Below are 26,766 nucleotides of genomic sequence, written 5' to 3'. Positions count from 1 at the left end.
CTGCAGAGCTGAATTTGCCGCCCGGCTTTCAAAGCCTTGCTGCAGGCACCTTGTGGTCGGTAGACCCTTGAAGATGGAAGCTGCCGTCTTCACAGCAGCTGCGGCTGCTCCTGAACCTTGTCCAGCCACATGAAGGGCTTGGCCTAAATATTTTTAATAGATTTAAAAAAAAAAAAAAAAAAAAAAGCCTAGCATAGTCATTTTGATGGGAATCAGATTAGGGAGGGTGCTTTGATGCTGGCAGATTGCGGAGGCAGGGGTGGCCTGGGGGAGGGAAGCGTTCAGCCACAGCTCGAGCAGCGCAGCGTTCCCAGCAGTGTCCCCCAGTGTCACCCGTGGGGCTGTTGTGACAGTCCCCTTGCTGCACCCTCCTCCTGACGCTGAAAACTAGGCACCTTCAAGTCGTTTGAGCCTGCCGGACCAAAGCTTTGCAGCAGTGCATGTTCTCCTCCAGGTATCCCTTGGTGCAGGGTTTAAGAGCAAAAAAACTCTGGATCTTGCTGCACAAACGGGGTCGGAGCAAAATGTCCTTCTTTGCGTCCCTGCGTGTCCTTCGGGTCCCGAGGGATGGCTGCCCGCCCCTTGAGCTTTGCTCGCAAAGGAATCATTAGGGATTGAGGTTGTTTTGAAAGACCTTGGCCTGAGTGCGAAGGCCATATGTCGGGGAGTCCTTCTTGGCTGTCTCCCGGTGGGCAGAGCAGGGGCTGGCACCGAAGCCACGCTCCCTTCCCAAGCCGTGTCCCAGCGCTGTGCTCCGATCGGGACTTTTGGAGTTACAAAACACCTCGGGGCTCACGGCTGGCTTGAGGGCCAGCACGTACGCCCAGGTAGCTTTCGGGGCTCAGGTTATTGAAACCAGAGCAGCATCTCTTGGTGCGGCATTTTCAGCTCCGGGGACCCTGTGGATGGGGGCTGGAAGCCACAGACCGGGAACTGAGCAGAAGGGACCGTAAGTGGCTGCTGCGATGTGGGGATGGGGCAGAAAACCCTACACCCTCCTTAGCACCTTTGCTTGTTTAAGAGTTGTGTGTTTAAAGTGGTTTCATTCCTCCTGGGTGGGGAACAGCTCCCGCTGCCCTGTGTCACCGGTCACTTGTGTGTAGCCTTTTAGTATGGCTTGTTACTTGGCGAAGAGCTTTTTTGCTGAGACTAAGTGCGGACAAATTATTTTTATCCATGCTGAGAGCTTAGGATGGTTCTTGTCTATCAGCTCTTCTTAGCTGCAGCACAAAAATCGTAAGGGGGAAAAAAAAATTACTGTCTGACAGCTACATCTTATTCTATTAGTATGTTTTAATTAGAACATGAGCAAGAAATGTGTTATGAATATTCATGATCAGGGTTATTAAAATGCACAATTAATCTGTATGCTTTTTAATAACTGTATTAATGGAGAGAGGAGGTAGTTCCTATTTTTGTCTTTTCTGAATTGGAAAGTGTGCCTTAACTTGGTTAGTTGGAAAATGGGTTTATTTTAAAGTAAAGTTGGCTCCCGGCAGCTGCGTGCACACGTGGGCGTCTCTGAAACTGCACACACGCCCTGCGCTGGAGGAGCCTTGTAAATGTTGCAAAGCCAAGCACTCAAAAGCTAGGATATGCCAGAATTAAGTTCGCTTGTGCAAATGTAATTCAGCTCCGTGCCACATGAATTTTGACACGATCTCTGTCGGTGACTTGGATTTATGATTTTTTTTTTTTTTTTGCCCAGGACTGTGCGTGCTTTAATGCTGGAAATCTGTTCCCAGGGGTGAGGCAGAGTTGGGGGGCGAGGGAGATGCCTGCGGGATCTCTGTCCCACCCGGGGGAGCCCAGCAGCACGTGAGCTGCTGGGACAAAAGGGTCCGGGTGGGATGCTTGGGTGCCCTTGGGCGAGCACTTGGGGGGAGAGCCCCGGGGATGCCGCTGTGGGGCTGCCTGAGCCGTGTCCTCCTCGCCCCAGGCTTCCCCATCTTCTGCTCCTTCCTCTCCCTCCATTTGGGTCAAGTCTGGCTGCTCCGTGCCAGGCAGTGCCCGCGGGCAGGTTGGGCTCGAGGGCACCGCCGGTGAGTGCCGCAGGCTGGGGAAAGCGGGACCGCGTTTGGTGGTGGCACCGTCTTCGGGGATTTTACGGTGTGAGCGGAGCAAAACCCTGCTGATGGGGGCTTTTCCAGAAGTGCCTGCCTTTGGCCAAACTTCGGGGTTTTGCAGGGTTGGCAGAGGGCATTTGCTGCCAAATTTTAGATCCTTACTTGGATACGAAGGGAGGGAAGAGCAGGTTGGCACTGAACGTAGGACAGATGCCAGAAGTCCAGAGTGGGCAGTCTGTTTTTTCCTGGCTTTGTCCCAGAAATCCCTGAATTCTTAAAACACCTGCGGGTTGAAAATGGGAGATTTTTGCCGGCATCTTTCATGCCTGTGGCTGCAGCTCGGGGAAGGCGTGAGACCTTTTTTTCCAGCAGGCATTGGACAGCAGGCTGGCCCCGCAGCAGTGTGCTGGCACAGGCACGTTCGGAGGCGGCTGAGCCTTTGGGGCCGCTTCCAGAGCCATGGACCGCTCTTTTTGCCGCGCGGGTGGGAGGGCGATAACCTCGCTTCACCTTGGCAGCCGCACAACCATGTGAACACCGGCGCCTGAAGGGAAAAAAAGGCCTTTTGGGTTTCCCCGGAGGCTGATTTGCTGTTGCGGGATCTGGCCACTGCTGTGCCTGCAGCTTGGTTGCGTGTTGCAGAGCTGATGGGAAGAGGTCAGGGTTTCCCCCCTGGTCCCCCCTGGGCGGGGTGGAGGGGGGGGGGGGGGGGGGGCTACTTGCCCCCAGCTCCGCATCTCCCTGAGAGCAGCGAGGGGGAAGGAGGGGTGCCCGGGACTTACACACACTCTGGGAGAGCGGCTTATCCTCCGCAACCTGCTGCGGTGCACGAGTGCCGTCGGAGCACCCGGTGCGGTTTTGACCCCTCTTCGGGGCACGCCGGTGGCACGGCAGCGTGGAAGTAGCTTGTGCAGAGCTCCATGTCTAGGGAACGTTTGAGCCTCTTGGCCTCAGCTTTTGTCACCTGTACCACCCGCCGTCTCCTCTTCTCTCCTTCCTTGGAAAGGGTTGGCAGTGATTCTTTGAGTTTTTTCAGAAATTTTGGCAAAAAATTAATCCTGGGCTTCCAAGCACCCGAACTCCTTCCAGACTCCCTCCCCTCAGCGTGCCCCACTGAGCATCCTCTCCCAGCGCATCCTGGCCTGGGGATGCTCCTCTGCCATCGGGTGGGATAGAGACAGGACTGGGTGGCCCTGCGGGAGGGCAGGGTGATCCAGGACCCTCAAACGCTCGCCCTGTGCAGTGCGGGGGTGGGCGTGGGGACCGGGACCCCCGTGCCTCGGGCTCCGGGGCTCCTGAGGCACCTTGTGGGAACGCCGGCCGCAGCCAAAGCGTGGTCGGTGCCGCAGTCCTCGTCCTTCCAGCGCAAAGGGCCAAGTTTGCCAAGGATGTCTGAGGCTGCGGTTCCTGCTCGTGTCTTTGCCCTGACCGTTGGGGAACTTTAAAAATACCCATGAAAGCAAAATGAATAGAAGGAGCATTTCTGCCTCCTGATCTCCGTTGGTGTTTGCAGGGTATGCAGATGAATTGCTTTAGAAAAACACATTAGCAAAGCAAAAGTTTATTCTAGGAAGTAGGAGGTGGGAGAATTGGCAGTAATTCTCCCTAGTATCCAAGGTATTATTAGAGGCTTATCCCTGCTCTGCACAGTAATCACATTGGAAATTTTTGATTAGAAAACAAAATCTAAATGAGAATTATGAATATTCATTAGGTGTAGAGATTAATATGCATAATTATGCAAATTAGACAGCAATTAAACACCAATTCTCTGGGGAAATGATTAACACAAAGGCACAGAAATAGAAGGATGTAATTTGAAAGAAGTTTCTGGTTAAATGAACAGTAAGGGGAGCGGAGGAGACAAATACACGGCGTGTTTGCCATAATAATCAGCTTTGCTAAAACGAAATTGGAGTGCGCCCTGCAACCCTGCCCCCCTCCATGTCCTTGCTCCCGCACGCACCCCTGTCCCTGCCACCGTCCTGTGCCGCCGCTGTTACCACCGCTGTGAGCGGGTCTCTGCTCGTCAAAGAAAATCTCCCGTAAGGCCCTGCCGGCACCTCGGCTGTTGGCGCTTCGCTATCGTTGGAAGAGCCAGCGTGGAGGGGGTCCCCAGAGAGCCCCCAGGGCCCCTGGCGCTGGAGGTGGCACAGGGTGATGCTGGATGCTGCCGGGAGCCGCTGCGAGAGGTTTCTCGTGCCTCCCTGTGGCAAGTGTGGCCATATGTCCCCCGCAGTGGGGTTGGGGTTTCCATGGGACGAGGCAGAAAGATGGCTCTGGCCAGCGCCATCCGCACTGCTCAGCCTCCCGCAGATCTGGGATTTCTGCCTGTCCGCCCTGGCTGAGCTCACGGTATCTGTGTAGCATCTCCAAAGCCTGGCCGCAGGGCAGGACGGTGCCCTCACCCTACCCGGCCCCCTCTCAAATCCCCGGCTTTACCCCCATGAGCCTTTGATTGGGGAGAAGCCGACTGCCACTCGCCGACCCCCGGTCACCCACCGGAGCAGAAGAGATGGACCAGCACAGTTAGAAATCCTGCTGCCGAGTCGAGTCAAGGCTCGGCTGCCAGAAGAGGTTTCTTCCGTGCAGTCTGGTGCCAGTTTGAACTGCGAGAGCTTTGCTGATGCGACTGCCGGGGCTTTTTTTTGTCCTGGTGCGCGTTTGCCATCTTCCCTAGGTGCCTTGTGTGCTGGTAGCCCAAGAGGCACAGCCTGGGTGGACCTGGCAGACGATGAAAGGAGACGATTTCCTACCGCAGTCTGTGTGCGGGCACGTTGCAAAACCCTCCTGTTCAGTCCCTTGCCGTTTTGGGTCAGATCCCCTTTGCCAAGGATACGCTTGCGAGGGCTACAAATGAGATGGATGGGAGCGTGCTCTGATCGGCCCTGTGTTGACACCGCACCTTCCTCTGCGGGAGCATGAAGGGGCTTAAATAACAAATGCCCTTGAACAAGTGTAACCAAGCCACAGGTAGCGTTGTACCCCCAGCAATTCCCATCCGAGGCTCTTTCAGGTCCGGGCGGTCTTTTAATCTGCTCGGGTGCAATGAAGAACAGAGTTTGGTCCGTGATCTGGCAGCACCATGGACAAAAATCGGGTCCCACTGGAGCATCAGGATGGGTGCAATGAGTTTTTAATTCATTGTCCTCTTCACCATCGATCTCTGGGGAGAAGAGGTTCACGATTGCTCTCTGGAATAAAGCGGGTTAAAATACTTGTTTCTCCTCTTCCCACTGTCCCGTGTTTTGAAGCGTTTCCAGGCTGTGGTGGGATTTGCTTTGAAGTTTGTGGAATAAACTCCCAGCTGGAGTGGGAAGGTGAAGAGGGAGAGGGGAGGATCAGTCACGCCAAGTGGAAGTGGTTTATTAATGAAAATATTGTTTTGTTTGTAGAAGGAAGAGTTAATTTTGCGAGAACACCTTTGAGGCTTTGCTGATAAAGCAAGAGTAACCTTTGTTCTTCCTGTTTTTCGGTAGGTTTGGATGAAAGACCGGGATCAGGTTCCTGGGGAACAGGAGATCAAAACAGCTCCACATTTGACCAAGGAAGGGTAAGGATGAAGCACAAACACTGAACTCCAACCAAAATAAACGGGGGTTTTACCATGGCTTTGCAGCGCCTGCGTTTGTGCCCAGGTTGGGTCTAACCCCAGAACAGCTTTTCTTGCCCCATTTTGGACATTGGTTCTGTTAACCCTGTGAGAGCAGCAGCAGGGGAGAGGGGCCTCCCTGTCCCCATCTCCCCAGGCTTTGCTTCCCTCAGGTCCCTCTGGAGAAGGGATTCTCCTCCAAAAAACTCCTGCACCCCATGTGGGCTCCCCACGGCTGCTCACACCTCTCCCCTCCCTGCACTCAGCTTTGGCAGGGGGACAAAGGGGGCTTCTGGCTGCCGGGTGGGAGAGGTCCCCAAATGGGGTCACAGCCAAGTGGGTGGAGGGATCTCACCTGATGGGCTGTGCCTTCGGCAAAGCTTGATGAGCGCCCACCACGCACAGCTTTGGGAGCCCAAGGGGCCGACTGGGGCTCGCTTTGGGGGGAATTTACCACATTGGCCAACTGAGGCACCCTTGATGGTGATGGAGAGCATGGGAAGAGTTTTGCAGGGAAGGAGTAGAGGCTGCAACAGCGTGTAACTCGGGCCTGAGGAGGGGAAGAGAGAAAAGACATTAACTTAATTGAAATGGTGTTATTTTGACAGATGCTCATGTTTTAATGGGTTTGTGTGATTCATTTTTGCAATGGCACCTTTCCCTTCCCTTAGGTCAGTGGCGGAGCAGGCGCTGTGGTATCATTTCTCATTTTTATAGGCTTTCTCCTCGCCCGGCTCGGGGAGGGGGCTGCCTGGCTCTCACCTGGTGGGTGCTGAGCTGCTGGGTGAAGGCAGAAACTGCCTGAGAGCTGCCAGCGTGAGGCAGACCCCCCATATGTCCCTGCTTTGGTGCCATATCCCCTCCTAATGCCACAGCCTTGTGGCTGCACTGCCTTGCTCTCCCTTGCTGTGAGGATAAGATCATTTCTGCGCCCTTTTTACGACAAGCCTTTGACTTTGACCCTTTCTGCTATGGGAGAGACTGAGCTCCGACAGCCTTGTGTTTTGGCATTTGGCTCGTCATCCCCATGCGCCCGACAGTAACTCTCCTGTGTTGCTTCAGCAGAGCTATGGCGAAGGCCCCCACTACGGCGAGCACAGGGACCTGCCGTCTCACAACAGCATATCTTCATCACCATTCCTGGGAGCTGGACTAGTGGGTAGGTGCCTTTCAGCTGCCTGGCGGGTGTGTGGTCAAAGCAGGGGAAATCTTAACGCACAATGGCGTGTGGTGGTGGGAGTGTTTGCACTGGCCGGTGTTGCTGTTCCCCATGTTGGACCCGCTCCAGAAGGCGTTCTCAAAGAAGTGGTTAAAGGAGCTGCCATCCAGAGGGTCTCATCAGTGCCTGACATGCGTGACAGCCGGCGTATTTTATGCACGTGATTATTTCTCCCTGCTTTACAGTAGCACCTAGAGGCAAAAGTGGAGATTGATGCCTGCCATGCTGGCACGGGATGAACTGAGTTTGCTCTTGGGAGCTGGTAATCAAGGGTGGAAAAGCACCAGGAGAGAGGGGGAGAAAAGACGCAGCTCATCATTAAGGTCTCGCAACAGGCTCGTGGCTGCTTTGCTTTCCAGCCTCGCAGCCCCAGGGCGGTGCAATCTCTGCAGAGAGCTGGAGGTGCTCCCCCTCGCTGCAGTGGGGTTTGGAGGGTCTCCTCTTGTGTCCTCCAAGGCTCCGGCAGCCCTGTCCGGCTCCTCCGTCGTTCCCTGCTGCAACTGGGCAGCATGAGGAGCTTATGGGGACCTGCTGTGCCAGAGACGGTGATCGTGCGTGACCGGATGCTTGTGACAATTTACCTAGTTACCTCTCCCAGCTCAGGGGTGGGAGGAGAGATTAAGAGCAGAAAATATCCATCCTGAAGGGCTTAGAGAGCTCTAATGACATTAGGTCAGGAATTGGGGTTAGTCCTCCCCACCTTTGCCCACGCGGTGGTGGTTAAAACCCTGCAGCGAGTGTGGAAGGAGCGGTGTCGGGGCAGGGCCCCGCAGCTAGCTGTGTTTGCTCGTGGTTTGAAGGGTGAGGTTAGAAGAGGGAATTGTGTTTGAAACAGAAAATCCCCACCATGATAGGAGGTTCCTCCTGCGGAGCTGGTCGGAAAGGGGAAGAGAGGAGCGAGGTCATGCTGGGAAGTGAGCAACCACACGTTTGCTCCTCCTGGCTCGTGTCTGGGGTGGGGGGGGCTCGCTCTCAGCTCTGCTCCCCCCTTTCACACCTCTTGCTGTTGGGGGGGCGATGTTTAATTGCCCCTTGGGGGTCCTGCGCAGGCGTGGAAGAGTGTTTCCGAGCAGCTCCCTCCTGTCCCTCTGCAAGGGCGGTTATTCCTTCTCATTTTCTGCCCCAGGAGGATGTAAGCAAAGCAGAAGAGATGTTTCTTAATAAGACAGGGCAGCCTTGATGCAGTTCAGCAGGGTTTCTTGGGGGTGTGCGTGGGGGGGACCCATCCCAACCCGTCCCACACCTGGGGCCAAGGCAGCCTTGAGAGTTTCCAGCCAAGAAGGAGCTGCCCGGGGAGGAACACAGAGGTTTCCCCTTTGATGTGTGCAGGGAAGACGCGTTTGGCTTCCTCTCAAAGACAGGGCTCCCAGTCTTTGGCAAGCGCCACGGCACTCCCCAGCAAGGCTGTGAGCCCAACCGGTCCCCAGCACGTGGAGCTGGAGCTTCTGCTGCCCCGGCGGGTGATTTCCACTGGCTTGTCTCCGCAGCGGAGGGCGAGCTGCAGCCTCACAGCCAGCAGGACGGCGGCCGCGCACCGTGCCCGAGGCTCGGGTGCCTGCCGGGGCTGCATCTCCCTGCGCTGGCTCAAGGTCTCAGCCGCTGGCCTGGGCGGTCGAGGGCAGCACCAGGAGCTCCACCACCAAAACAGGAGCTGGGGAGGCTGGGAGAGAGCAGCCAGGACGGGCAGGGCACTCCTCACATTTCAAAGTTGCTTTTGTTCCTAAAATTGAATGTGGTTAAAGTAGAAAACATCAATTCCTGGAGCAGGTTCCAAAAGATATAAATAAATTTTGCTTTGCTTCTGTGCTCGTGTGCTGAGAGGGATGGACCTGGAGGAAGACCACAAGTGGGATTTTCTCTTCCTCTTTACCGAGCTGCTTCTGAAAACGTTTCAAGTAGCAAAATGATAATTGGAAGGGGAGAGAACGGAGAAAAGAAAAAAAAAAAGGTTTTGCATACAGTAATGTAAAAGCAGTGGCAAAGTGGGAGGGAAAGGTGAGTTTTGGAAATGTGTCACTTCAGTTGCCAGTCTCTGGTTTCCAGCAAGGTCCCCCATGGGGGGCAGCAGGCTGGGCAAGCTCACGCTAATGGGCCAACTGAGTGGAACCGGTGTCATTTGAAATGTGAGGAGATGTAAGGTGCAGGTTAGGATAGACATGTCTGGTGGTACTGGGTGGACAAAAGGTGCGTGAGACCATCATCTAAGCCCTTCCCCAAAATCAGAATTTTTATCTCTTTCCCACTTGACCTCTATTTCTTCAAGGAAGATCAGAAACTGCTGGAAGAAACATTTCAGGGGGAAAATGATCTGTGTTGGAAGTGATGGGCATGGCCAGCTAGAAAGGGAGACTGAGCTTTCATAAAGAAAACGTGCACGTCGGTTTCCCCCATTGGGGTGGACTCTGAGCACTGGTCTCTGCCAGATGCCACTCGGTTGGGGTGCTGGCCTCCTCCGGGAACCCATGCCCTCCGGCTTTTGTGTTTCATGAGTCAGTGCAGTGTCCCAGAGGCAGGCTGCAGCCAGCCATCCTCTAATGATGTGCATTAGGGACAGCGAGCACCCTTCCTGCAGCGAAGGGACACTGCTGGCCAGGCAGCACTTGGAGAAATGGAGCTAAACTGTGATTTTTTTTTTTGGCTCTATTTTCCACATGCATCTGGCAAATGGAAAGGAGGCTCCGCTCTCACCAGTCTTTGGTGGGCTGGGGAACTCCTGCCAGCCCGAGTGGTCATGTCCTTTTGAGGGTGGAGATTTCACCGGCCCCTGAAGGCTGATGGTGTTTTGGGGCCATGGTGTGCACGAGGAGGAGCGGGGGTGCAGCTGGGTGCTCGCCTACCCGCGTGAGCCATTTTGCCACTCACAAACTGATCTGACATGAGCAGGGGTGCGAAGAGAGAGATTTGGGAACTGCAGGGTGTAGTGGCTGTTTGGATAAGGAAGCAGTGGAATGTACAAGCTTGTTCATCCAAATTTCTTCCTGGCATGTCCCTGTGCCGGGAGCTGGATTTGCAGGGCCGGCCAGGGAAGCTCTGGCTGGAGGGTGGGTCTGGCTTGTGAGCAGCGGTGATCGTGCACGGAAGCAGCTCAGAGCATTGGTTTTAGGTGTATTTAGCTAGGGGCGCGGAAAATTGCAAGCAGTGCCAGGGTAGCAAAATCCATGAGGAGGGCAGGGCTGGAGGGATTTGCACGGCCCAGGAGAGAAGGAAAGTGGCTCTGAGTTTGAGGGGAGCAGGGCACTGCCAGCACATCCCCAAAACCCCTGCGGGACTGCATCCCTGCCTCTTATTCCTGCTTGCCTGTCCAGGCAGGTCCCTTGTGCCATCACCCCAGCCTGTGCCTTCATCCCCTGCTCAGGGTCCCCCTCCCAAGTGTGGTGTGGAGGGGGCTGCTCAGCTCCTGGGGAGGAACTGGGGGAGCACAGAGCTCTGTTGCGAAGCGCCGGACAGATTTAATCCCAGAAGGACAGCGTGCCTGCAAGCAGGCAGCAGTCCTGGCAGCGGGAGGTACCGGCACTGGTGGCATGGTTGCCTGCCTGCTCATCCGCGGGCAGCCCCAGTCCAACCCACTCGGGATTATCACAGGGTGCACGCCTAGTCCAAAACCGGTTTGAATTCACATAGCACGCTTTGAAAGGAAAAGTACTGATTTCTATTCAGCTGGGCCACACAGATGTGGTATTGGGGGCTTATGGGCGTTCTTTAGATGAACATACAGCATCTGGCACGATGGGAGCTTGGCTTTGGGAGGCACCTTGAGCAGGAGAGCGGTCACACTGACGGCGGGACCTGCGGGTACTGCTCCCAGCGCTGGCCTTTCCCTGCCTTCAGAGCTCCCCGAGAGCTGTGGGTGACGCCGTTCATACGCTTTTTGAAGGGGACAGTGCGAGGGCAATCTGCAATTGGATGCTTTCCAAAGCCCAGGTTCTTTCTCTGCCACAGCTTCAGCTCTGCAAAGTGATGGGGAAAACCACAGCTGTCTGCAGGACTGATGGGGTGGGGAGCTCTGGCCTGTGTTGCACTGGATGGGATAACCTAAATTTAAAAAAAAAATAATCAGTCAGTCCCTGAATGGAAATCCTGTCAGTGCTCTGAATAAAAATCACCTCAGGCTGCCAGACGGGGGGTCGCTGAACCCGATGAGCAGGGCGCAGTAGCAATGCATCACTCCCTCCTCCAAGTTTTCAAGCTTTGAGCCCTTGGTGCTGCTCCCCGGAGGACGAGTGACGTCCTGGTGAGGTCTGAGCATCCCAACCTCAGGAAGGGAGAGGTGATGGGGGACCATACCTGGCTGCCTGGGGTAGTGCCAGGACACAGTGCAGTGACGAACCGGCTCGTCCCAGAGGGTGAGGAGGGCTTTTCTTTTTGTTTTAAATCGCCAATCTTCAAAATCTGCCACTCTTTCACCATTCATCTTCAGCGGGGCAGGCGGGGGCGGGGGGGATTGCTTAAACAGCGGGACAACTGATAAGCCATAACAGATTTCTTTCTAGTAATTATTTCTAGTAATTAGCTTCTTTTCAGAGGAGTGTTTCTAATCTTGTGTGTATTGTGAGCTGTTGTGGATTGGGTTCTTCCTGGACAATGGTTTTAATCTGCCCACGGATGGGGTTTGTCACTGCTCCTGGTTTTTTAACATTTTTTTTTTTCTCACCCCTTTTAATCCCTGGCTGTGTTTTTCCTCCCCTTTTTCCCCAGGCCATAACTCTAATGGAATTACCAGCACGGGGCTGGGGGGTGGCTCGTGGTGGGTGGCTGTGCCATGGCCAGGGCGGTGGGTGCCGGGGGCTGCACCGGGGCTCCGTTTCGGAGTGTGCGGATGAGGTGATGCGGGGACACTGGTGTGAAGTCCCCACGGGCTGGCAAGGAGTGTGGGGCACCGCTTCTTGGCAAAGCACCTGCCTTCCTCCTGGCAGGCTCTGGCAAAACCCGTAGGCAGCATTGAATCGCCTTTTCTTGGCTTATTTGTTGAGTGGGGATTGTCTTGGGGAGAGAAATGGCAAAACCACAAGTTTACTTAAAAGCGTGGTTTGCTTTGTTGGAGGTGAGATGCTGCCACGGTCCCAGGCACCGAGGCCAAACTCTGCCGCTGCCGGAGCTGGCGGCAACCCCGGGAAAGAGGAGTTTTTATTCTGCCACCTTGTCTCCAAGCCCGGGAGCAAATCTGCCTTTGGGAGGAGAGAGCGCAAATGGTGCGCAGGGGTTTCTCTGCAAAAGCCCTGGGTGAAGGCAGGCCTGGGGGAGGCTTCGTCTGAGCCTGGCACAGCCGGATCCTGCAAGAGAGAACATGCTGGTGAGAGGAGAGAGGTTGGGAAATTGCTTATTAAGCAGGGTTGAAGGCAGCACGGGCAGAGGAAGGAGCTGGTGGGGGTGGAAAAGGCAGGAGGGGGATGCCAGGACTCGCAGCAAAGCAATGCCATAAAGAGCTGGAAATACTAAATGCTCCCAGCCAGTTTCTGGGTATGCCTTGTTCAAGGTGCCCTCTGCCGTGCTTCACCTTTGCGTGCTAAAATTTGCAGAGGTAAATCCAACAGATAGGATTTCCAAAGGAAACCCCTTTCCCATTCAAGGGATTTATTCCCAGTATCTTGTGATTATTTCCCGCCCCCCCTCCGAGATCCCTTAACACCCATCTGCAGCTTTTCAGTAATTCCGTTGGGAGCGAGATGGCATTTGGAGGGATTTCTGGCGTTTTCTGCTGAAAGCTGCCTCTCTCCTGGTCCTTGCTGTGGTCCTGGGGTTTCGCCACCTTTTCTGGTCGGTGCTCCTGGGCTGGGCCTGTGAAGGAGCGACTTGGGCGAGTTCAGTTTGCTGCCTGTGCCAGCTGGCATCTCCCTGGCAGCAGAAACAGCACCTTCTGCTGGCAAGTTCAGCTTTTGCCTGTCCAACTTGTGGACTTTTTTTTATTTCAATAAGCTAGATACATTCCAATCCAGAAGAGTTTGCCTTTCTTCCTTCTGCCTTGTTTTCCTAGACAACTAAATGCAAAATTTCTACTGCTGAGGTTTTTGCTGCTTTTTCCCCTTTTTATGTGATGACGAAGGGGCTGGGGCTGGCCAGGGGGCTGCCCTCCTTTTCCCAATTTCCCCTATCCATCAAGACACCCACCGATCCAAGCGTGCAGCAGATAGTTGGTACCAAGCACGCTTGCTGTCCCATGTGAACCGAGCGAGGCATGAAAGACCCTCAGGTGAAGGTAGTGGGTTTCGGAGCAATACGGTGCAGAGCTGGCACTGGGTTGCAGCCCTTCATCTTCCTCCGCACGTGCCAAGAGCCCTGTGGTTCAGCCTCCGAGGTTATCTGGTGACAGCAGAGGCGTTCGGCTCGGTGCTTCGCCGCTCGAGCCAAGTGTGGAAGCAGCAATATATTATCAGATGGGAGGCCTGGCTGTTGCTGACCAGATAAACTAGTGTGGCATTACCCTGTTTTTCCTCTGGTTTAGGAGTAATCGCAATCCACCCGATGCCACAACCTGTTGAGTTATTTGTGTAACGTTGCCAGCGCTGCAGCAAATAGAGCTGCTAAGCTCTTTTAAAAATTAGGTCATTTAGGAGATCCGTCCTCTGACATTTTGACCTTTGTTTACTTAACGTTTAAGCCTCTGAAACGAAACGGCAGCGGCGCGCAGTGTGTCCAGCTGTCACTGGAAGCGAGGGGCTGTGGGATGCTGGCGTGCCGCGCTGCGACCCCCGGCACCGTCGGGAAGCTGGGGGGGTGTCTCGGGTTTGGGGGTTGTAGCGGGGGAACCCACTCTGAAATTTTGGGTTGAGTTCAAGGCCCCCATGCTAAGGTTGCAAAACCGAGCAGTCTCCTCTCTCTTCCCATCAGTCTGCCCCTGTGCTTCAGGGGGGCTGGTTTGGGGAAATTTGCCCCCCCCGCCCCCCTTCGTCTGCTCCCCAAAATTTCTTAACTGGGTGTGGAGCTGCCTGCCAGCCCAAACGTCGCCGCGGTGCGTTAACCTGCATCGTAGCAGGCTTCGGTGATGGCTTTAGGTTAAGCAGATTGGCAAAGTCCTCCCCCTCCCAATTTTGCTTACTAAGCCAGACCGGAGGCAGGATGCGATTGCCCCTTTTCGGGGAAGGACTTTTGCCCGGGGGGTGGTGGTGGTGGCTGGCAGAGCCCAGCACCTCCCGGCCACATCATGGGCAGAGTCCCCTGCGCTGGCACGAGGCAGCTGCCGGCAGGACCGTCCTGCCCTGGGTTCAAAGCCTTTTTGATCATCATCTCCCATTTTCCTCTTCCTTTTCCCTGGTGGCACTGTTAATAAGCTGTAATTGACAGCAGGGAAAAATTCTGCTTTTTTTTTTTTTAATGAAGAAGTGCCTGTTCCCCTCTAGAAAAGTGCCTAATTTTGCTTTGGGGAGGCGGGGGGGAACCCCAAAGCAGACTGTTGTGCTTCTGGCTGCCCCTGGCACTGTGTAGAATTATTCCCTTTCTCCCTGGCCTGGGGTCCTTCCCTGGGGCTGTCCCACTGCCCTGGCACCCACGGGTGGTGCTTGCACAGACTGCGGTGTGCTGTGGGGTGGTGACCACCAGGGAAGAGACTGCAAGGACATTTCAGAATGGAAACATTTCACCATGTGTGTTGGGTTTCTTTTTTTTTTTTTTTTTTTTCCCCCCCCCCCCCCCCCCCGAAAACACTATTTTCAGCAGCATGTGGGCAGGGTGAGGTTGAGCATGTTTGATAAAAGCCGTTGCTGGGTGCTAAAGTTCACTTGGCAGTGCTGGGGCACGTGGGTTCGGCTCGCACGGGGCTGCTCCTGCACGGCATCCCGGTCAGCAGGGATGCTCTGGCTGCGACGAGCCCCGTGGTCCCGGAGGAGCCTGGCTGGTGGGACCTAACGGAGGGGGCTTGGAAAGGAAGGAAAGGCTTTTCTGTTGAATGGCCTGCTCTTTAGATCTGGTTTTTGGAAAGTTGAATCTCCACCAGGAAAGGGGAAGAAGGTAATTCCTGCGCTATAAGGAGCAGGAGCTCAGCTCCACACACTGCTGCTCAGCATGCGCTGAAATTGTATTTCCTATCGTATGGAAAGCACCCGCAGAGTCTGGTCACTCATGCCTGGCTTTCAGTTTGCTCTGTCACTGCCTCTGCCAAATTTGGCTGGCTTTTTTTAATATGTCTGGAGGGATTTTTTTTGCTCTGGTCTGACACTGCCAGTTTGCATGGCCACAAGCACTTCCCTGCATTGCTGCAGTTTTGGGGTTTTGCTGTTTATGGACCAGCCGAGCCCTGCTGTCCATGAACTTAAAAGAGCTCCTGTTTTAGCAACAAGCTATTATGGGAGGCAGTCACCTCTGCAGACAGGCAGGAGGAAGCTGTGTTACGAGAGCGGGCTTCGCACCTCGGGAGGACGGGTGTGGGGGTGCACGCAAAACCTCCCTTTCCCTCTTGCACAAAACCTTGTCTTTTCTTTCCTCCACTGTAGGGAAGAGCAGTGAAAGAGCCTCGTACTCCACGTTCGGAAGAGACACAGGGATGCCAGGACTAAACCAGGTAACGATAAAATGCATTGAGACTTTTTGCTTCATTTACTGGCTAAGCTGCTAGGAATGAGAGCCTGGGAATGAAAAGGAACCTGGTGGTTTGCATCTCGTCTCTCTGCACAAGGTCCTGGAAAGCCTCTGCTCTGCTCAGAGACATCTGTTGAGTGTCGGGGGCTTATACAGGTCTGTGTTGCTGGCTCAGAAAAGTTGTCAGAGTTTAGAAATGGGGCTGTAGCAGCTTCTCAGTTCTTTTCAAAACCTCCTCAGACTCACTTATTTTATTATTGTTAATCCTGTTTCTAGCTGATTTGTATTTAATCAGATATGACCTAGCCAACACTGCCCTCGGAGGGAGTTTCAGTAAGTCGGATCCAAGCAACACCTTTCCTTGTGTCAGGGTGGCTGTTGGCAGACATGTGCCCCGGGAGGCACCTTCTCCCTCCAGCTGCCTGCCTCGGGGTTCTCACTTTGCCTCTGAGCACCATGCCTGGTGCTGCATGCTCTCCCTCCCCAACTAGCATCCCTCTGTACCCTGGCCAGCATCCCCATGTCCCCCCACTCGCCAGCTGAGGGGAGGGAGAGTCCCCAGGATGGTTTCTGTGCTGTTGTAGCATCATTTCGGTGGATATCGGGCAGTGTTTTGGTTTTACGGTGGTGCTGTTGAGGCAGGACCTGCAGCAGATGCTCCTCTCCACAATCAGGGAGGGACACGGCATGGGAGGGCTGCTTCTTGCAGCAATAACCCTGTCCTGTTGGGTCACCCCGTGTGAACCCCGGCGGAAGGACCAGGGCTGTGCCATGGGGAAAAACTTGCTTCCTGTGGGGAATACCACAGGCGTAAATCAGAGCCCGGGAACGCAGTCGACCAGCCCTGAGATAATCTAGCCTGCTACCACCAGCATCCAGAAATAGTTTTTCTGGAAGGAGCGAGTACCTCCGCTTTGATGTGTTGCTGCAACTGCCCCGTCAGTGCCTGAGCATGGCCCCGGGGAAACAGTCCCACCATTTTATTCAAGGGAGCAGCTTTTGGCAGGACAGCTTTTTATTTTATACATGTACACACACACATATTACATGTTTTAATTTTACACAAATTTGTCATAATTTCCTCTTCTCTGAACTGAGGATGTTTCCTTTGCTGAAACAGCTGTGCTGGCTGTCTGTGCCAGAGTGGATTTAATTTACCACTGAAGCTGCTAAAATAAAAATGGGACAGATGCCAAGCCTTGCTTTTTAATGTTACGGTTTTGCTGGGGTTTCATGGAGGAGGGGGAGATATAAGGTAACAGAAATGGGCTAGGCAAATGGTGCCGCGGGCCGGGAGAGGCCCTGGCGCGGGCGCACGGGTCCGGATCGGGTGGCAGAGCAGGAGACGGAGCCCGTTTGATGTGGAGGGGAGACAAAACCCCTCTTGTGCAGGGCGGTGGGAGGCGAGCGGGGCCGTCTGCACGCTTGCTGTGGCCCCCAGAACAGTTGTTGCTTCTGGCTCCAGTTTTGGGGGGGTTGACCTGTTTTTTTTTTTTCTTTTTGAGAAGCGCTGGAAAATTGTCCAGTGACAGATGCCCTGATGGGGAGCACGTTCCTCCCCAAAACACCCTTCTCCGGGGCAGAACTGTGGTTCCCCCCTCGTTTAACCCTTAACCATGTCCAGAGGCATCCCCAGGGAGAGGGAAGGGGAAGAAAATCCCTTTCTCTGGGAAATGGCCTTAAAATCTCAGTGCCTTTCTGGAGGTACCCACTGGAGGAGGTGGGCAGCAGCGACCCAGCCCTCCAGGATCTCCTCCAGGATGCTGTGTCGTTTGCTTTTCTTGGCCGTGCTGCTCCGTGGCGCGTAGCGGTTTCAGTGCAAAGGTAATATGACCGGTGGAACAGATTGCAGGAATTTCACCAGCTGTGAATACACGAGCTCCTCTTTCCCTCCCCGACCCCTTTCTGGAGATGGAGTTTTAAAGTAGTGGGTTTTTCTTTCCAGTTTCTCAAAAGCCTGAAATCCTCCTTTATTTCAATGTGTTGCCCTCAGAAGATGGGTCAAAGCTAAGCTTTTGTTACTTAAAGGCCCTTTGCCAGCCCTCTTAAATTCCACGTAAATACATTTAACTTTCTCCTGAGGTGAAAGGGGCAATGCCGGTGGGTGTGCTCCCAAAGCAAAGGCGTGCTTGCTCCATCCCGGGAGCCAGCGAGCATCCCGGGCTCCGGCTTCTGCTGGCTCCGCGCTGCTTCCCAGAGTGCCCAAGGTCAGCTGGCGTAAACACGAGGGAGGAGTTTCCTCTTTTTAGAAAGAGGGATTTGACTTTTCCCTGATAAAATGCAAGAGAGAACCACCCCCAGCAGAGGCATTGCAGCTCCTCGTCCACGATGGGTCCGGCTGCGCGGCACTGGGGATGGGAGAGAAACCGTCAGTGCTGGCACCTTGGGCTGGGGGGGACTGGGAGAGGCACAGTCAGGTGGGCTGCTGAGATGTGACGCTTGTGAGATGTGACAGGCTGGAGGCTCCTGGGTTTGCCGGTGGGTGAGCGCTGTATCTGTCCTGTGCCGTGGCCAGGTCCCCGATGGCATCGTGGGGGCGAGGGGCAGCACGGGGCCATTCGGTGGGATGTGCTTTTCAAGGATGGGTGGACACGTTGTGCCCATCAGGTCTGACCTGCGCCGATCACATCAGAAACTGTAATCCCTTGCTGTAAAACCTGGGAGGTGGTGAGGGAAGAGTTTTGTCCCAAGTAAGTCCGTGAGGCAGGTGGGGAGCGCTGCGTAAGGAGCCCCTCAGCCTGACGGTCACCTCCTCTTTGCCTTCAGCAGGCTGGGCTGATAACACGGTCAGCAGGGTGGGCAGCGAGGTGAGCGTGAGACCGAAATGCTCCCCACCATGGCACCTGCTAGTTCGCATCCTTGGTTTGTAGACAGGTTCCTTGCTGGGGTCCAGCAAGGAAACACAGCTTGAAAGACCCTTTTCTAATTGCACATATGTTCCCCCACCACTATCCCCATATTTACGTATTTGTTTTTCCTTCTGCCCCTTTGGCTTGTCATTTTCCCCCCCCCCCCTCGGCTGAATTTGTGTGAAGGTGGCTCAAGGCAGCTCTGTTCTCTCCCAGCAAGCACAGTGGTTTTCCAGTGTAATTACATGGAAGGGCTTTTCTGTCTCCTTGTTTGCAGACTGGTTTCCTGCCCAGCGAAATGGGAATTGCGAGTCCGAGCACGCTTTCCCCCACTGGGGTGAAAGGGGGGTCTCAGTATTTTTCTTACCCCAACAATCCTCGCAGGAGAGGTGCTGAGAGCAACATAGGTAAGTCGCTTCGTGTCACCCTCAGGTGCCGTTGTTCTGGTTTGTCCTGCAGCTTGGTCAGGCAACCGCAGGGGCTGTTGACTGGGTGGGCGCCCGTGTTGGGTCTGCTTTCAGGAATGAAAGCACTGATGTTGCCATGTGGGCACGTAGGCGTGAATTTGGCATTTTCTTTTTTTTGGAAGGGGGGGGAGTGTATATATATATGTAAAATTAAAAAAAAAGGGGGTGGGTGGGCTCAGAATCACGTAGAATTTCCTTCTTTCTTGAAAATACCAGTTCGGTGAAAGCAGCTCGTGGCTTGAGGTTCTTCTAAAAATGCCTCCAGCTAGACTGCACATCAGTAGTCGTTCCTGGAAAACCCTGGGCTGCCTTCGAGGCTGTTTTTATGGCTGGTGGCCGTCCTTGGAGTCCCTGTCCTGCTGCAAGCAAACGGGACTGCCAGGAACAAGTTGTGAAGAAGCAGCGTGAGGTCCAGGCGCTCTGCCGGGGTGTGGGAGCTGTGCCCTGGGACACAGGCGGTGTTTGCTCCAGGACCTCTCCCTGCCTAACTGCCTGCTTCAATGTTCCAGAGCAGGAGTTGCCCACATCTGGATCTACCTGGGAATAAGCCATTTTTCTTTGCTTTTAACAAAGGCGAAGGTTGGGTGTGAATTTAACTTTTGAGTGAAGACAAGCCCTAGTTCTCCAGAACTTGTGTTTCTTGTCATAGTTCCTCCCCACACCCTCCAAAGTCACTTTCTTGCTGCTATTTTGGGCTTTCCCCAGCAAACGAAACTAGAAGCGACCCAGTGTTACATGTATTTTTTCCAGTGCTTTTCAAAAAAAGGCATCCACTTTGATATTACCACTTCAAAACGTTGCTGGTTTATGTTGTCAGCCTGGAAAATCATTCTTTTGCATCAGGTCATTCTGTGTGATGAATTTCTCCTCCTGAACTACAACCTGGCAGAGTCCCTGGCTTGGCAGACCTGCTGCGTTAGCATCCTGCACCCCCCCAGCTGGGGCTTTCCTTAATTATGAACTAAAAAAAACCCCAAATTTTTAACCAGTGCTTCCCCTTGTGCCACTCCTTGGGATGTTTCCCCCACCGCCTCCCTGAGCCATTTGTCTCCCTTCCCCCAGGACACTGTGTCCTCCCTGCTTGGAGCTGGACCTGCCTTCCTGCAGCAGTGAAGCTTTCCCAAGTATATTACTGTATAAGGAGCAAATGAAAACACCACCCCATCCCTGCATTTGTTCTCTTTCTGCGTCCTCTCTCCACAAACCCATTTCAAGTTAAATTGTTTCCAAAAAAAACCCCAACAAGAGGTTATTTATGGGCTCAGACTCTTCCAAAGTGCAAGTGCAGCCCTTCTCTGCATGGTGAGCACTTATTGCGGTGTTTTGGGAGAGACTGCTCTGTGAACTCTGTTTGTGGGTGAAACCTGCCCTCAAAGGGTGCAGATGAGACGAGGAGGAGAGGTTCATCCTCAGACATTTTCACTATTGATGCTTCCTTGGCTATGGGGCATTTGGGATCTGAGCCCTATTTGTACCTGCATCTTCCACCCTTGGAGACTTTTAGCTGTAGGTTGTTGTTTTCCCTCCTGCTAATCCCCTTCAAAAATTAGATCCTCTCTTCTTTTCTTTAAACCAGATGGACAGCCCAAAAAGGTTCGGAAGGTGCCTCCTGGACTCCCCTCCTCGGTAAGTGACAGGAGCGTTTTCCCTGCAGGTATCCCCTCCCTGTTCCTCCATCCCCTGGGCATCCTTGCTGCCTTTGCCACAAGAGCTGCTGGCCCTGTGGGTCCAGCCACCCCAAACATCGAGGGCTTGGATTTTAGCAGGATGGGGAAGGGTTTTCTCAGCTACAGCTTCCTACGTAGGAGAAATGAGGAAGCACTGTGAGACTGTGGTGCTGGGGCACTGACGGGAGAGAAGGAGCCGCAATGCTCCGGGACCCACCGCCTCCTGCCCTCGCTGGCTCTCGTCTGTTTGACGTTATGTCGCGAGTGCCCGAGTGAAATGTAATATTTGGTGTGATCGGATTTCACTCCAGAAGGGAAACCAAACCAGTTGTAATGCGGGCAGGCAGCTGGGGCTGCTCCAGGTGTGTGCGCTGCCTGGGCTGTTTTATAAGAAAGCCGAGCAGCCTGTAGGAATATGTTAGCCATGCTCCCGCGGCTGTTACAGGGGAATAAACTGAACAATGTCTTTGTGGCTAGAAGTAATGGGATCTCCAGGAAAGCTAATTGGAGCAGGCTGGAGGGTTCCTACAGGAATATGGGAGCTGTCTGGCTGTGCGGCAGCCGAGGCTGCATTCCTCGCTGGAGCGTTTGCGTGCTTGCGGGGGGACGGGCGGGCTCTGTTCTGCGGGCGAGCTGGAGCCCAGGCTGGGGCTGCGCTGGAGATGTGCCCTTGCCCGAGCGTGTCATGCCGCTCGCTCCCAAATCTGATGCTGATGTGATGGGAAGCAGGCGCCCGCTCCTCGGGGAACACCCTTGTGTGTCCACTCGTGGGGGAAATCTCGTGCTGTGGCGTTCCCTCGCTTGGTCTGTAACCTCCACCGTGGGGTCTGCCTTTGGAAATGGACCCTGAGATGCCGATGTTGGGAGGATGGAGGGAGAGGAAGGCACCGAGGGCTTACCGGATTGGGCTCGCAGACTGGAGGGTATTGGAGGTGCCATGTGGACCCACATCATGCAGAAACCAGCTCCAGTCAGCAGTGCTGAGTTGCTCCAAGAGTCTATGTTTTAACAGGCAAAACGTGCTCGAAGCAGAATCCGTATCGCTGCGTTGGGTTTCTGTGTGAAATTCGGAGCTCTTAAACTCCGGTCGACATGTGGGGAAAACATCGCTCCCAACAAATGGCCCTTTATTGGCCTCAGATTTCAAAGGTGATGGGGCTTGCTGCCCATCATGCTGGCAGTGCCCTAAAGGGCCCCGATTCCCACAGGAAGAGCCACTCGGCATTTGCCAAAACTCAGCCCCTTCCCTGTGTCTGAGCCAACTCCCGCGCACTGGCTTTTGCAGCCCGGAAAGCACTGGCTCTCGCTTTGGCTGCCCCTCGACCGCAAAGCTCCAGTTTTTGGTGTACGGGCTGATGCTGCCTCTTCCCGCTGCCCTCTCGTTGCTGTTACCTCCGGCTTCTTGGTTTGTTTTTGGACTTCCTACACCCGGGGACAGAAACGGGCACCGAGGTAGTGAGAGAGGTGTGGAGCAGAAGGAGTTGCCGGCCTCAAAGGCAGCGGATCAAAGGCTCTTTCTTGTCTGACTCCTCTGCGCAGGAGCCCGCTCCGTGTTATCGCTGGACCCCGTGCAAAATAAATAGGTTAATCAGCATCTTATTAAAATAAAGTGCTTTAATCTGTAATTCCCTAGCTGCTTTGAAAATTCAGAGAGGTCAGCGGCTGGAATAGTTGAGGGTGGCTGAAAGGGGAGTGATTCTGCCAAAGGCACCAAGAGACATTGGTGGCGTGAGATGGTTGAAGAGGGATGTGAAACGGGATGCCGGGTCCGAGCGGCTCTGACTGCGGAGGGACCTGCGCTTGTAACCCACGGCCTTTTGGGGTTAGTTCTTGTGAAATAAGTGCTGGGCTGGGGCAGCGGCATGTGCCGGGGCTGCTCCCGGGGCATGGAGACCCTTCGAGTGTTCCTGCGACATGGAGCTGGAAAGCAGGGTTAGTGCTCGCGGTCGTGCTCCTCTGCAGGCTGGTGTGTCCGGGCACAGGACCCCGGGGCTGGATGAGGCTCCCAAGCCCTGGCTGCACATCGGCTGGCTTTGCCAGAGGAAGCCAAGGAGGGATTTTGTGCAAGACGGTTCCTGCGGGATTTTGTTGCCGCAGCGAGTGCGGTGGCTGGGAGCCGTTTCAGCCTGCGAATTCACAGTCTGGTCACTGCTCTGTTTAGCTTTAGTCTGCCTGAAGTCCCACCCCAGTTCATGCATTTAAGCAAGAAAAACAGGGAGGGGGGGGGGGAACCAAAACCCAACACCACAAAGCCCTGCGAATCCCAGCGTTGGGGCTTTTTCAAGCGGCTCTCTCGCCGCGCTGGCAATTTTAGCCGGAGGAAATGACCTCACCTGGAGGTCCCCGAGGCCGCCGCCGGCTCGAGGGCTGGGGCCGTGGGGTGGGGAATGGGGACCTGGCGCTGATTTACTGTTTCCTGCGGCGCTTGGCCGGTGGCCGCCGGCTCGGCCGTCTCCCCCGCACGCAGCGGGGCTGGGATGCTCTTCGTTCGGCCGGTTGCGGGGAAGAGCGGAGTTGGGTTTTCGCAGCCTCCTGTGCGTTGAGCAGGGAAATGAAGGATTTGGAGGGGCCAGGGTCATTCCTGGGGTGAAACCCGGTCCCCTCGGGATCCAACAGGAGATGGGGGGGGGAGGCCAGGAATGGCGGAGCGGATATGCCGCAAGGCGAACTCCCCCCTGCTTTGCAACCCTGGTGCGCTCATCCCTGCTATTTCATTCTTCTTATTTTCGCTCTGGATTTATTAAATGGATGTTGCAGCTCGCCGCGGCCCCCCCGCGCTCGCTCCGCTGCCGCACAGCTGCCTCGCGCGCTGGCCAGGTGCCAGCCCCTGGCAGATGGCGCGGGGCTATTAGACGTGCTTCATTCGATTCCCTGTCCCAGCTCCCGCTATTTAATCAAATTATAGGAAAAGTCAATTTACTGGATTCTTGTTCTCTGCAGCCTCCTCCATTCCCCTGCTCTCCCCGGCCGCACGCGCTGCCCACGCGCAGCTCCGTGCGCCCGCTTCACCTCGACGCTGTCCTGCGATGCCACGCAAAGGCGAAGTGCCGTGAATTTTCTTTTTTGAATGAGGGACGAAGGGCAGCTGCCAGCGTCTGTCAGGTTTTTCCCTTCCCCCTCTCTTTATTTTTATTTCTTTTTTTTTCTTTATTTTACAAGTTCCCCAGTCTCGATCTGTAGCACCAATGCCCACAAGTTGCTTTCAGCTCCCCATTGCCCTGCGGTGTCCGACTACCCACTGCCCAAGAGCCGATGGGTGGCAAGGGGCTGGGGATGCCCCTGGGGCTCTGAACACACCACACCACACCCCCCCCAGCTTTGAGGGAAGCTGCTCCGAGAAGCAGGAACCACGGCTGCTAGAGGAAAATGAAGCGATATATTTAAGTGCAATCACTGGTGTTTTTCAGAGCTCTTTTTTTTTTTTTTTTTTTTTTTTTAACAAAAAGACCCCTATTTTCTATTACCCCCCCACAATAAAAGAAGAAATTCTTGGTGTTCTGGGCACTTACAGAAATAGAGAATGATTTTGCCCCTTGCTGGGTGAGACAAGGGGTCAGAGGAAGTTGGCTGGGTGTGGGGAAAGAGAAACTCAGGGCAGGTTTCCTTTCCAAAGAGAGCTGTGTCTTCCAGGCAGAGCTGGCTGAGCGTACCCAGCCAGCCTCCTGCACCCGCCTCTGCTTTCGTGTGTATTTAAAAAAAAAAATTATTGGTGGTTTCAGAATGAATCAATGGGGATGAAAATAAGTTGTAACAAAAGTTCTCACGTAATTTTAAGTGGCATTTCAGTTTCTTTGCGTGTTGAATTTCTGCTTTAAAAAAAAAAAAGGATGTTTTTGCACGGGCACAAGATGATTTTCGGTAAGGGCTTTCTAGGATGGGTTTGGTTAATTTAGAAGAAAAAAAAAAAGCCTTTTCTTTTGCTTAATATGCTGTTAAATAACGTAGCTGAACGGTGCTGCAGAAGTCTGGCCAAAAGCTGTCCGAGAGATATCCCCTCCCGTGTGATATCCCTTTTGAGGGACTGCTCAGACCTCAGCTTCCTCCATGCCTCAGTTTCCCCTCGAGCAGGATGGGCTGATTTCTGTGAAGGGTTTGAGCAGAGGCCGTGCTCAGGAGCGGCTGCTGCCGTCACGGTGCTGCAGCCCAGCACACGACAGGGTCAGCACAGCAGTGAGCAGGTCCCGAAGCCTCGTCCGTTCCTCTTGTCACCTCCCAGCTCACGTCCTTGGGTGCGGGGTTAGCACACAGAAATGACAGCTTTTGTGGTTACCCATAAAAAGTTATAACCGCAGAAAAAGGAACTAGAGCAGAGAGTTGAAACTTCTGCTGGTGCCGGCATCTTCTGTAGGAGGGGGCTGCAGGGGTCTGCGATGTTACGGGAAGGCAGATGGGATGTGTCTGTGTGACGGCCCCGTCCCCGGTGTCGCTCCCTGGCAGAGCCATGATTTCGGCTGAGCTGCTTCGGTTCCCCCTGGCTTTGCTGTGGGACTGACTGTCATCTGCTTCGATGAATAAAAGTGAAGCTGCATGGGGTGGGGTGACCCGTGGGGAGGATGCAGGGCCATGGAGTGGCCAAGGACTTCTCTTTAACCCCTTTTCTGCCCCGCAGGTGTATCCATCCAACTCAGGTGATGACTACAGCAGGGATCCAGCTGGATATACTCCCTCAAAACCTCCCAGCACTGTGTATCCCGGAGCCTTTTATATGGCAGGTGAGTTATTAACAACCCAGGCAGGAATTCCACAGCACGTGAAATGGAGGGAGCTCGGGGCAGGAGTGCACGAGACACGAAGCAGCCCTGAAATGGCTCCGATTTGCTCAGCAGGTGATGCTCAGCGTAGGCAGGACGCAATGGGGACGGACGCAGCCCCTCAGCCCGGGCTGACTTGCCGCCATGTGGGCAGCGTCTCTGCCCCGCTCAGCCCTGGTTTTCCTTCCAGACGGGCTCCATAACTCACCAGACCTGTGGAGTTCACCGGGTGCCATGAGCCAGTCGAGTTACGGTGCCATGCTGGGCAGCTCCTCCTCCCCACTCCCGCAGTCCAGTGGCTTCAACAGTTTACATCAGCACGAACGCATGGTAACGCGTCCCCGCGCTGCCTCACGGGCGGGCTGGGGGGCTCTGCTCGGCCGGCCAGTGGCAGCGCATCACCTCGTCCCGTAGCTGTTGGCTTGGGGCGGCTGCCCACAGGCAGGACCTGGGTCCTGGCCCGGACCCCAAAGCGCGGCGGCCTTTCAAGGGCACCTCTCACCCCTCTCCTCCTCTCTGCCAGAACTACCAGCTTCATTCAGGAGAGGTTAATGGCGGACTCCCCTCTGTGTCTGGCTTTTCCTCTGCCTCCACGCCGTACGGTGTCTCCAGTCACACCCCCCCGATCAGCGGGACAGACAGCATGATGGGTACGTACGGTCCTCAGGCGCGTGGTGGTCTCCAGCATGACCCCTCTTGCTCCACTGCCACGCAGAGGCTTAACTGGAAAATCAAAGTCTTGTGCAAACCTCTGGCCCTTGAGGCTGTGATACACGTGTCCAGTGTACCCAGGCGCTTTTTATCCTTTGTGTGTCACCTGGGCATGGAGTTACTGCGTGAGGAAGAGGTGCAGTGAGGTTATTGGTGCTGGATACCTGGGCAGGCTGTAGCAGGGAAACAGGGTGCTGGCTTGGGGGTTTACACCTCGCTTGGTGGATCTGGGAGGAGACCAGGATCTGTGACATTATCTCTTGGAGGTGCCATGGCTTAAATGAGTTGCGGGAAGGATTTGCACCTGCGTTGCGGGAAGGCGGGGGTATGTGTGAAGCCGTTCATCTAAATCCGGAATAGGAATGTTTGTGCTGCATTTGGATACCACGTTAAACCCCCGAGTGCTTTAATCTCTAACCCTGTTGAACTTGTTACAAAACCTGTTACTGAAATGAACTCGTGTTCCCCAGGAAATGAAGAGCCTGACCTTGATTTGTAGAAAAAAACTTGTTTAGAGGAAGGGAAGCAAGTTTGGGATTGCAGGGGCTTAAGATGCCCTGCGAAAATAGGCCGTGCTGCAGCAGAGACATTTGATCGCGATGGCATGACACCTTCGACCCAGCATCTTATAAAGATGTTCCTGCAGCCCCACGAAAGCTGCCGGGGTGTGTGTGCCCTTGTCCGGGCTGCTCTGAGCTCAGCATCCATTTAATTTTCAAGCAAAGCAGTAAGAGCAAGAAGTTTCAATCTCAGAGCAGGTGACCCCAGAGAAGGTCTTGTACAGGTGCCTTGTCCTGCTGCATTTCTAGTGCCCTGGCAGTGATGTCTGTGTCCTCTCTCAGCAGGTAACAGAGGAACCACAGCTGGGAGCTCAGGAGACGCGCTCGGGAAGGCACTAGCTTCAGTAAGAATTTCTGCAGATCCTTGACCCCGGTC

The 26,766-nt window shown here is 54.5% G+C and overlaps 1 protein-coding gene across 2 annotated transcripts in view; it reads left to right on the top strand.

Moving 5' to 3' along the window:
• Positions 1 to 26,766, top strand: part of TCF3 (transcription factor 3) — a 78,285-nt gene that overhangs the window by 33,432 nt on the left and 18,087 nt on the right. Inside the window, exons 4-12 of one of the 2 annotated variants that reach the window (XM_010566592.1) lie at positions 5,546 to 5,619; positions 6,721 to 6,817; positions 15,301 to 15,368; positions 18,512 to 18,641; positions 20,278 to 20,327; positions 24,978 to 25,080; positions 25,310 to 25,449; positions 25,643 to 25,769; positions 26,676 to 26,734. In XM_010566592.1, coding sequence (XP_010564894.1) covers positions 5,546 to 5,619; positions 6,721 to 6,817; positions 15,301 to 15,368; positions 18,512 to 18,641; positions 20,278 to 20,327; positions 24,978 to 25,080; positions 25,310 to 25,449; positions 25,643 to 25,769; positions 26,676 to 26,734 — 848 coding nt within the window. The remainder of the gene's footprint in view (positions 1 to 5,545; positions 5,620 to 6,720; positions 6,818 to 15,300; positions 15,369 to 18,511; positions 18,642 to 20,277; positions 20,328 to 24,977; positions 25,081 to 25,309; positions 25,450 to 25,642; positions 25,770 to 26,675; positions 26,735 to 26,766) is intronic. The other variant, XM_010566591.1, reaches the window with a different exon arrangement.

This window comes from Haliaeetus leucocephalus, unplaced genomic scaffold, assembly GCF_000737465.1.
Source record: "Haliaeetus leucocephalus isolate CR32 unplaced genomic scaffold, Haliaeetus_leucocephalus-4.0 Scaffold215, whole genome shotgun sequence".
NCBI lineage: Eukaryota > Metazoa > Chordata > Aves > Accipitriformes > Accipitridae > Haliaeetus > Haliaeetus leucocephalus.
Note: the sequence above shows the minus strand (reverse complement) of the source record. Positions and strands in the feature narration are given on the sequence as shown.